Genomic DNA, 11930 nt, shown 5'->3' with positions numbered 1-11930 from the left:
CAGCAAACACATTTTGACAGCTCCAATCAATGCAGTCAATAGATCCGCAGATATGACGGAGACAGAATGGTGGTGAGTCACCTCCAAAGTAGCAGGTCACTTTGCACTGAGTAGTTGTGCCAGTATAATAGCTGCAGTTATGCAGCTCTGTGACTAAGACCCTGAGTGTGGACAAAGGAATAGTCTATTGATTATGTCACTGTCTTTTAAGCAGGTACACACCTTCCCCAGTCCCAGTGTCAACTCCTCCTGATCTTGAGCATGTATCTTTATCTCAAAGTGTCTCAGGCACATTCATTCATATTGTGAGCTCTAAGGCAAGGGATTTCAAATTGTGCCCCCCGATGGTCCTCAAAGATTTTAGTGATGGTTTCTAAGACCCTCCAAAAATAATTCTCAGGTATAATCCATGGCTTTCCTATCACTGCTAAAGGTTAATCTTTAAATCAGGTATATTAGTTGAAATATTACTACAGTATTTTGTTTCTTATGCAGGACATAGGGACATAGGGACAAGACATGCAGGGACGGACATAGGATTTTGCAGTTACAATTTCCCCCTGTCCTGAAAAGCTCACCATGTACTTGTGGTCTCTGAGGCGTAAGGCTAGAACGGGACTTACCCAAGGTCCAAAGGAGAAGCGGACACTGGGATTCCAACCAGGTTTACCCGAATCAAAAGTAGTAACATTACCACTAAGCTGGGTCTTCTGCTATATATAATATATAAATACTACCAAAAACTGATCTTGCTCTCGATAAACCCTTATGTGAGTGAGTCATAGGCCATGAGTTATCAAAGCGCGATCAGCTGTATTGCGCCCGAATTCATATTGACTTTAATGGCAGATATTGCAGATTCGGACACTATAGCACTGATCACACTTTGATTACTCATGGCCAAAGTGACTTATCACAATGGCAAGAGACATTGTGACACTACATTAACATGACGCTATTAGAATCCATTTCAGGTGTTCCTTTTCATTAATGAGTCAAAGTGCTTCGCCACAATTTTACTCTGTCTGTCATTCGGGGGGAGGGGAGAGGGGCAGAAGAAGTATATGAAGTATTCATGTAATGGTGAGAAAAACACTCCTAACCAGTTCACCTTGTCCTACATGTTGAATTGTGACGGTACAGTAAAGTATGGGAACACCATTATATTATTATTCACAAGCCTACGCTTCAATTTGACCTAGTTGGGATTTATTTTCTGTTAGAGCATGGGGTGCACAAATTTGTTTGTCTGCGCCCCACCTGCCTGCTCCCCCCCCCCTGTTTGTACCCCCCACCGCCAACTCCAGTGCTCAATCACCCATAATAGTTCAGGTTTTAAGGATAACGTCACACTAGCACAGGTGGCTCAATCATTTTGACCAAACCACACTTACCAGGGGTATCCTTAAAACCTGGACTGTTAGGGGTTTTTGAGGACTGGAGTTGGGAACCACTGCTCTAAAGTGTGTTAGTGCCGATTGGCACTAGTATTTCCCCATTTAGCTTATGTGTTCATCAATAGGATGTTATCACTGTTTAATGAATAACTCCCATAGGGTTCAGATACATATACAAATAAAATACATAGTGGTCAGATTGGCTTACAAACACAGTGGGGGATTCTTGATGTCCAGATGGGGGTCCCAGTCTCTCGACTGTAGCACGTGAGAAGAGAGCTTCCTTCAAGCACAAAGCCCGTGTTGCAGGTGTATTGAATGGTGGTTCCAACTAGGAGAACTGGGTCCGAAATTAGACGAGTAGAGTGGTCCACCTCGCCTGGGTCTGTGCAGTACATGACTACAACATAAAGAGAGGGTCATTCAGATGACATGAAGGGTCATATATACTAAGCAGTGTTATTCCATATGACACTTAAATGGGTTTCAAGGGGCCATAGAGTATAAACGAAGACCTGCTGGAAGATGTCTTATGGAGCCACACGACTAAGTAAATATGGCTCATTGTCTCTATGGGGCCATTTATATTTTAATACATAGTACATTAAAAAAGCACATACAAAAGGCATATACATATTTGTGCAGATACACATATCAATGTACTGTATAAATTCCCCATAGGATGAATCATATCTACAGTGATACACTTGGGTTTCAGAAATATAGAAGACCATATAGCAAAGGTGATTGCCCCCCCCCCCGGCACGTTATTGTAGGATATTCTTCGTTATCACGGATATGAAATCCTATGGAAACTCTGTGATATTCTTAGTTACAACCCAATATGTTGTGTCAGCAGCTGGAGCAATAAGTCTGCTACATCTGTACTCTCATTCGTATTATTTATATGGCTTCATTGCAGGAGAGAATCTAGGCTACTATGATAATATTTTTTTTTGTCCTAGTAGCACATTTACATAGTTACACAGTTATATAGTTACATAGTTGATGATGTTGATAAAAGACAAATGACCATCAAGTTCAACCTATGCTAAATGTAGACGACAGATACTTTATCCTATATCCGTACTTACAATATACAGTATTGATCCAGAGGAAGGCAAACAAAAAACCCCAGTGAAATATCATCCAATGATATCTCATAAGGGGAAAATAAATTCCTTCCTGACTCCAAATATTGGTTATATCAGATTACTCCATGGATCAACATCCTTCCCATGTTTACTTATTTGGTATATCCCTGTATATCTTTCTTTTCTAAAAAGATGACCAATCTTTTTTTTGAAGAAATCTATTGTATCTGCCATCACAGTCTCTATGGGTAATGAATTCTACATTGTAACTGTCCTTACTGTAAAGAACCCTTTCCTTTGTAGCTGGTGAAATATCATTTACTCCAAACTTAAGGGATGACCCCGTGTAGTTTGTATGGCCCTTGGGATGAATAGGTCTTTTGAATGTGCTATTGTAATGTAATAATGCCATGGTTTATTCCAAAAATATTGAAAATTGTAGGTACGAACAGAGACAAAAGGGACAAATTTACTTTCAAAGGTTGTTCTCAGTTGTTTCACTCTTAGCTGACTAGGGTATTAGTAAGGATGATACATTCAAGGGAAAGTGCTGAAAAAGTAGGTTGGCAGGTGAGGTGAGGTACTGCAAGTGGAAAGAAGGAGACACAATAGGGAATATTTATGTATTGCAGGGGCAAGAGCTTATTCCCACCTCCAAAATTGTAGACTTTAACCTAATGACCTTCTTCCAGGTGCAGTCATTAACTTGAATAGTTCTAAAATCGAACTGAATCTACATTCATATTACAGTATGTTGGAATCTTATTAACCACTTTTTTCTGTCTTTTTCAAGGCCACCCCAACATGAAGGAACTTATTTTGTCTTCTGTGATTCTTATGGCAATCCATTGAAGCCATATTATTTTAACCCCAGGAAATTAAATAAAGGACTAGTTATCTCGAGAATAAAAAAAAAACAGCACAAATATGTACCACAATGAAGCATTGGGGACCACCAGTTTAAAAGGGTACCAAAAATAGCCTATTATGTAAATCAAACAGAGTTGATGGTTATTTACAGTAAATAAAATAATGTGCAAGAACTTACTTTTCTCACAGAATGGGGGGTCACTGCTCCAGCTGAGGTCCCACTGGCATGTCAGGGTGTCGCTCCCCACAATATCATATCCCGGGTCGCACTGATAGGTGATCTTGGCTCCTCTGACGAGGTCAGTGTGGGACGTTGTCTTCCATCCATTCTGGATCTCAGGTAGGTCTGAGCAGGAGTCATTCCTAGACACCTCTGAATGATAGGACGAGATGTGAGCTGTACCGTTATCAAAACATTTCTTGTTCTATTTGTATATAGAACCAGTAAATAAAAATACCACTTGTGGTTGCATTTGCATGTCCCAGACAGTCCTGCAACCCTGTCTTTCTCCATTATATCTTAGCATATAGTACTTCCACTACAGCCAGGGATTCTGGGTAATAACATGCAAATGAGCACTCAGTGTGTCACTCTTTGCTTATCCATTGTAAGGCCTCGGACATAGTAAGCGCTTAGGTGCTGCTGCTCGCTCTTGCTTGCTGCCGCTCGCTCTACCAGGAGCTTTTTGCTGTCCTGGCAGAGGAGACAGCAAGCGCGCTTGGGAGGCGGGTATCACTGTGTGTGTGTCACTTGGTAGCCTTCAGTGTGTGTGTGTGTGACACTTTGAAGTGGTCTGTGTGTTTGTGTGTCACTGGGGAACCTGTGTGTGTGTATATGTATATGTGTGTGTGTGTATATTTTATAATATTTTAAAAATTAAAAAAAAAAGACATGTTGTGAGAATAAATTATTTATTAACATTGTGCAACTTTGATAAATATATTCGCGCGTGCACATGCACACACACACACACACACACACACACACACACACCACATAGACACATGCACACACACACGCACACATACATACAAACACCTATACACACACACACATATACACACACATACACACCACACACTCACATACACACCACACAGACACACACACACACACACACACACACATATATATATAGATACACACACACTTATGTATATATAATCACACACACACACCACCTTGCTGCCACCACTGCTCCGGGACACAACCCCCCCCCCTCCCGGCGGCCGCGCAACCCCCCTCCATCTCCCGCGCGGGCAGGGATGCAGCTACGGTGATCGGGGCAGAAGGCGGACACATCACCCGCTCCCCCCCTCCCGCGCAACCCCCCTCCATCTCCCGCGCGGGCAGGGATGCAGCTACGGTGATCGGGGCAGAAGGCGGACACATCACCCGCTTCCCCCTCCCCCCCCCCCCGGCGGCCGCGCAACGCCCCTCCATCTCCCGCGCGGGCAGGGATGCAGCTACGGTGATCGGGGCAGAAGGGGGACACATCACCCGCTCCCCCCTTCCCCCCCCGGCGGCCGTGCAACCCCCCTCCATCTCCCACGCGGGCAGGGAGGCAGCCACAAGGATCGGGGCAGAAGGGGGGGACATCACCCGCTCCCCCCCTCCCCCCCGGCGGCGCAAGCCCCCTCCATCTCCCGCAGGCTGACAGCCACAGGGATCGGGCAGAAGGGGGCACATCACCGCACATCCACACACACACACACACACACACACACACACACACACGCACATCAACACACACACACACTCACTCCGCTGGCGCCAGACAATAAGTACCCCGTTCATATTTCCCTGCTCGTTCTTTCATTGGATGCTGAGGCGTCACGTGAACGGAGTCAGCGCGTGAATTTAAAATTTCACTGTCGGCTCTGTTCAAGCGCGCCTCAGCAAGCAACGGAAAGCATGCGCGAGCCCCTACTAAAGGCGCTTTAATTGCGGCTGTAGGGGCTCAGTGGCAAGCATCAGCAAGCGAGAGCACGCTTAAGCAAGCAAGCACTAACCATGGCCTGGGCCTAACATGGACCCTATAAGCTTATGCTGGCCGTATTACACAGATTTTCAGCATCGCCTAGGCTAAAGAAGAGCATAGCTAGTAACCTACTCAAATACAGCTATTTCAACCTTTTGGTTCTCATCAGTGGGAGGTTGGATGCTGGCCATGCAACGTGACGCTGGTACGTGGGTATAACCAGACATTAAAAAAGTTACAGTGGGTAAACAAACGTGACAAAAACCCTCCACTGTGCAGTGTACAGCAAGTAAAAATACACTTATGTTGCATTTGCATGTCTCAGACAGGTCTGCAACCTTGTCTTACCCCATTATATAGAACCAGCAATGTTTCGGGACAATCCCGTTTCTTTGTCAGTCTTACAATGCTGAGAATGTAATTACCCTTTAAAAAAAACACACACAAAACACACACACGCACAAAATAAATGATGTATGTAAAAATCTATATTTTTGTAAGTCTGTTTGAGTGTATATACTGTGTGTACACAGACACTTTTTGAAGAGCTCAGTAGGGCTTCACCTTTGTGCGATGTGTATCTCTTGGCTTTGTTATGCTTCAGTTTTGAAGCCCAGTAGGTGCTGAATTGGCTCAATCTGTACAAATAATGGGCCTATCTTGACAAACAGTGGGAATCTCATCTCGGGGAGCTGTGAGAAATGACAGCTACGAGATTGGCTGAAGGAGAGCTGGGGCACGATGAACGGATATGAAACCCGTATGGATCCACTAATGTGAGAAGACTTCACTCATCCTATCCAAGTCTCTTAACCCTTTCAGCACTAAAGGGTCACAATGCGTTGCCGTCTACTGGCTTTTTTTTACACAGTTATTTTGGCCAGTTTGTAGCACAGTGGTGGCATGTGGTCAATCAACGGTCATTGAATTATTTTTATCATAAAACAGCACATGGATACTTATTGCGCTTGGTTTCAAAGAATACGTTAATGGTGACCCATGCAGAATAGATGTCATGTTGGAATGTGTCACCATGTGTGGTCAATTAACGTAGTGTCCAGTCAACATTTTTGACTTTCACACCGTTTCTGTTTGTAAAGCGAGCCACTACTATTGAAGATGCCAATTGTTAAACTCAATAGGGCTATATAACGCACACACTGGAATTTTAAACATCCCCTAAAGCTGAACCACACTATATTAAGCACAAGAAACGAACCCACCTTGTTCCTGAGATATTTACACCTCCCAGCACTGAATAGTTAAAATTAGTTATTCAAAGAATGTAAAAAAAAAGAATTCCTGAAGGAATGTTCTGGACATCTGACCGACTTGGAAAATCCTTGTCTCTGAACATCTCCAAAGTCTGTTGATACTATCTGTCTGTATTTATCTGTCTGCCCCTGTCACGGCACTCAAGTCATATGGTACCATAGAATACATTTGTCTGGCCATGAATGAACCAGTCTGTTTATAAGAAAAGAGCATCTCTCCTTTAAGGCAAAGTCCTGTGTCTAAGGGGGACTACAGTAGGTGTTCCTGCACATTTATGACATCATGATAAATAATGTAATGATGTCATAATGTCACATACTGTACATTATGACTGCAAATAATGAGTTTATGGACCACTTAGGTCCATATTCATTAAATGGTGCCAAGTCATAACAAACCTTATGTCCTATTCATAAATATCCTTTTCAATTTATAGGGGGAAGTCTTAATAGTCTATTTTTGGTGTGCTTGGGCTTAGCATGGTTTAGTGAAACTTTGCCTTAGTTTAGGGTTGGGCAATAAGAACAAAAAAACACAACAACGATAAATGGAATTTGTTGTGACAAAGACATTTATCGCAATAAATATCTGTTCAATAAGAAAAAAACCAATAACTTTTTTCTTTATTATTGCAAAAAAAGACGAATAATTGAAAAGGTATTTAGCTTTAACATGCATTAGTATAGTTAAAGGTGCCTTTTATCAAATTATATTTGAAAATATATCAAATGTTCTTTCTTCTGCCGACCACTGAAAACAGGGAAGGGAAGAATGATGAGAAAGGGAGAGAACGGAGGCTCCGTGGAAGTAGAGTGCTGTTATTATTGAGGGCTGGAGAGTGAAGGATTGGTGTCTGGATCTCTTTTACCTTGGCAGGTCTGCCTTCTACAAGGCTGCCGTGTGACCGCATTTTCGCCTTTCTGCACTAGCTGTTCCTAAAATGTCAATGACACCCATGGTTGACTTAGAGAAGTATCAAAATAATAACTAAAATACCACAATATGTTTTTTATTATAGCAATGTTACTATTATATATCGGTATGCTGCTCAAATCTACCTTTGTTTGCCCATTTTTGTAAGCTGCTAGAAAGTCTTAAACACCATTTCATCTCTGGCTTTTTCCCATGTCTAGGGCCCCCGTGCTTCTATCCAAACCATTTTATCACTTTATTAGCCTCTACTGTTGAAAAGCTGCTCCCTGTAGTGGCATCCACTACCCTTTCAGTGAAGAACTACTTCTTCATGAGTTTCTCTAAGACCACAATCTTCCAACTTGAGTCCAGAACCTCTTGTTCATGTATTCCACTTTCTGTGAAAAAATGCTTCCATCTTGTGGCCTTTCCAAAACATTCCACCCATCTGAACTGGCACTTTGCATTTTAATCCCGTGGAGCCACCTCTGTATGTTACAGATAGATTAAAGAATGTGCTGCCTACCTATGTAGTTGAGGATAAATCCTTGACCCTTCCCAAAGATCAGCCCGACTGGGTCAGAGTGGAACTGAATGGACAGGTCAGGGGAGGAGGAGTAGAGTTTCTGTGGCTCACTGCTTCCGACGAACTGTCCTAGAATCTTCGATGTGATTTCATCTCCATCATAAATGGTCAGAATATCGCTGCTACTCAGATTTAACCTGGAAACAGAGGCACATACAGAATTAAAGAAGCAATCTTACCTTGCTCCAACCACGTTAGACAGAACTTTTCCTACCTTTGGCCAGAAATAACACAAACCTCAACGCAACGCGTATCAATGGAAGAGGCAAATATTTAATTTACCGCCTAAATTCTAGACTCTGATACATGTATGTGATACAAATATATTTCATGTTAACATATAGAGATGCAAAACACTCACTGAGTACTGTACACTCAACTACCATGTAATAGGGAAGCACAGAACCAGCAAACCAACTCAAGGACAGCTCTTCCTTTTGACTCACCAGCTTGAGTGGGGTCCCCCCCTCTGTATGTGTAATGCCTCCTATTGCCACATATAACCACTCTTCATATAAGACGAATAACTATAACAAAGTACATTGATACATCAAAGCACACACTCAAGGCCCTTATTCAATATGTGAAGCCACTTCCCTGTGTTGAGGAAGATTTTTGTTCCATTCATTTGAATTGACCTGATCTCTTCTCCAGCATCAGGGAGCAGCTTCAGAACATTTTAAATATGTGTCAGTTGTGCAATCAGTGCAACACAAAAATGGGCTGCTTAGGAGGTGGCGCGTATTAATGAGGCCAAAATATTTTCTTGCTTTCTGCTATACGTTAGATTCTATTCCTGGCGCCGAGTCGGGGGCCTAAGTCCGTACACTTATGTTAGTCGCCACATGTGCGCGGGGCGAAAAAAAATGGAGACACAACACCAGTATATATATAACAGGTTTATCAATAGAACGGTAGATATAGCACATAGGCAATCAATACTCACGTTATTCTTAGGAATAGGATCACTACTTACAAGACACAATACAAATCACCCAAGCGTTGCGCATGTATGTGTATTTTAGTCAGTGCACTAGGCCTCCCAATCCTGGGTGCTTAGGCCCATCTGTGTAGTACCGGTACCCAGTTGGAGCTCGTGTACTGTCACTGAAGGTGGTAGGCCTGTACATCACAAAGATATGTAGTGTGGTACCACTTTCCTATGACCTCTCGGGGATCTCCTCTGTTGGCGATCTATCTCCTGCTCCGGTTCTCTGTAGCTGGGCTCTCCCTGATCATCTCTAATGCCTCCTCATGGGACACATGTTGGTTCTGTTACACAGGTGGCTCTGGATCCAGCTTCACTCTCTCAGCTCTGCGCAGATCTGACTCTCTCTCATGGGTGCCTCCTGTTCTACAGGCTCGCTCCCCCTCATAGTCCCACCTCCTGGCTTATGCAGTCACATGTCCATGGAGAGGAACCTGCTAGGTGGCAGAGTTCTGTGGTGCTAAGCATACACAGGGGATTACACAGGTAAGACGGCTTCACAGAATATTGAATAGAATACATAGACTCCATTGTATCTGTAATATTCTATCATGTACACTGCAATATATATATACAGTATATGTATATATCACACACACACACACACACACACACACACACACACACACACACACACACACACACACACACACACACACACACACACACACACACACACACACACACACACACACACACACACACACTTACTATTATTGTTCTTGTTTAAATCTATGGTTCTTGTATATTCAGCACTATCTAAAGTTCCAACAACTGTTTGCACAAGTTGCCTAGTAATGTCATTGCCTTAGATGTGGGTAAAGCTGAAATCCCACTGTCACCTCCATGTGACTATGTGCTTGTCACCCTGTACCTCTCCATGTGACTATGTGCTTGTCACCCTGTACCTCTCCATGTGACTATGTGCTTGTCACTCTGTACCTCTCCATGTGACTATGTGCTTGTCACTCTGTACCTCTCCATGTGACTATGTGCTTGTCACTCTGTACCTCTCCTTGTGACTATGTGCTTGTCACTCTGTACCTCTCCGTGTGACTATGTGCTTGTCACTCTGTACCTCTCCGTGTGACTATGTGCTTGTCTCTCTGTACCTCTCCATGTGACTATGTGCTTGTCACTCTGTACCTCTCCATGTGACTATGTGCTTGTCACTCTGTACCTCTCCATGTGACTATGTGCTTCTCACTCTGTACCTCTCCATGTGACTATGTGCTTGTCACTCTGTACCTCTCCATGTGACTATGTGCTTGTCACTCTGTACCTCTCCATGTGACTATGTGCTTGTCACCCTGTACCTCTCCATGTGACTATGTGCTTGTCACTCTGTACCTCTCCATGTGACTATGTGCTTGTCACTCTGTACCTCTCCATGTGACTATGTGCTTGTCACCCTGTACCTCTCCATGTGACTATGTGCTTGTCACTCTGTACCTCTCCATGTGACTATGTGCTTGTCACTCTGTACCTCTCCATGTGACTATGTGCTTGTCACTCTGTACCTCTCCATGTGACTAGGTGCTTGTCACTCTGTACCTCTCCTTGTGACTATGTGCTTGTCACTCTGTACCTCTCCGTGTGACTATGTGCTTGTCACTCTGTACCTCTCCGTGTGACTATGTGCTTGTCACTCTGTACCTCTCCGTGTGACTATGTGCTTGTCTCTCTGTACCTCTCCGTGTGACTATGTGCTTGTCACTCTGTACCTCTCCATGTGACTATGTACTTGTCACTCTGTACCTCTCCATGTGACTATGTGCTTGTCACTCTGTACCTCTCCTTGTGACTATGTGCTTGTCACTCTGTACCTCTCTGTGTGACTATGTGCTTGTCACTCTGTACCTCTCCGTGTGACTATGTGCTTGTCACTCTGTACCTCTCCGTGTGACTATGTGCTTGTCACTCTGTACCTCTCCGTGTGACTATGTGCTTGTCACTCTGTACCTCTCCATGTGACTATGTGCTTGTCACTCTGTACCTCTCCTTGTGACTATGTGCTTGTCACTCTGTACCTCTCCGTGTGACTATGTGCTTGTCACTCTGTACCTCTCCGTGTGACTATGTGCTTGTCACTCTGTACCTCTCCATGTGACTATGTGCTTGTCACTCTACCTCTCCTTGTGACTATGTGCTTGTCACTCTGTACCTCTCCGTGTGACTATGTGCTTGTCACTCTGTACCTCTCCGTGTGACTATGTGCTTGTCACTCTGTACCTCTCCATGTGACTATGTGCTTGTCACTCTGTACCTCTGTCTTCAAAATTTAAATTGTAAACTCTACAAATCATGGACATGTGCCTTAAAGATCTTGTGTATCCCTCCATGTATGTGATATAAATAATATACGTATCTTAAATGATAGAAACAGCTAAAAGAACGTTCGAGAATGTGTCATGTTTATTTCTAGCAGGAGCGGGGCTGAACCTTTCAGCAATATTTGCTGGAAGACAATATTTTGCCCGCCCGGCAATGAAATCACTGGTGACTGAGCTATTGTATTCAGAATCTATATCAATTCCACGAGTACCAAACCCAAACCTCAAAGTCAATCACAAAACAGCATGCAGAGCTGGCACTTAATCCTTTCTGCTGCCTCTGGGGTTGACCAACTGTCACGGCTTCCAATAGCAGAAATAGCTTAAAATTAATTATAGCTCAGTACGTGAGGTACAGTCAGCAAGTCCTCCACACAGCCCAGATAATGGTGGTTAATGGTTTCGGTTACAGTTTACATTGGAGCAAGCAGATGGTAGGAATGTATATTCTATATACACTCTGTGAGGCCGGTGTTTCAAGGCAAAGAGACAT

The 11930-nt window shown here is 43.5% G+C and overlaps 1 protein-coding gene across 2 annotated transcripts in view; it reads right to left on the bottom strand.

Annotated features, from left to right (window-relative positions):
* The window catches only part of SEZ6L (seizure related 6 homolog like), a 287273-nt gene that overhangs the window by 21648 nt on the left and 253695 nt on the right, over nt 1-11930 (bottom strand). For both annotated transcript variants that reach the window (XM_075568961.1, XM_075568962.1), the window contains 3 exons: nt 8057-8253; nt 3540-3734; nt 1606-1797 (listed from right to left, as the gene is read on the bottom strand). In XM_075568961.1, the coding sequence (XP_075425076.1) occupies nt 1606-1797; nt 3540-3734; nt 8057-8253 (584 nt within the window). The remainder of the gene's footprint in view (nt 1-1605; nt 1798-3539; nt 3735-8056; nt 8254-11930) is intronic.

This window comes from Ascaphus truei, chromosome 13 (genome assembly GCF_040206685.1).
Source record: "Ascaphus truei isolate aAscTru1 chromosome 13, aAscTru1.hap1, whole genome shotgun sequence".
In the NCBI taxonomy this organism is placed as follows: domain Eukaryota; kingdom Metazoa; phylum Chordata; class Amphibia; order Anura; family Ascaphidae; genus Ascaphus; species Ascaphus truei.
The sequence above is the reverse complement of the archived record's forward strand: the minus strand, read 5'-3'. Positions and strand labels throughout refer to the sequence as shown.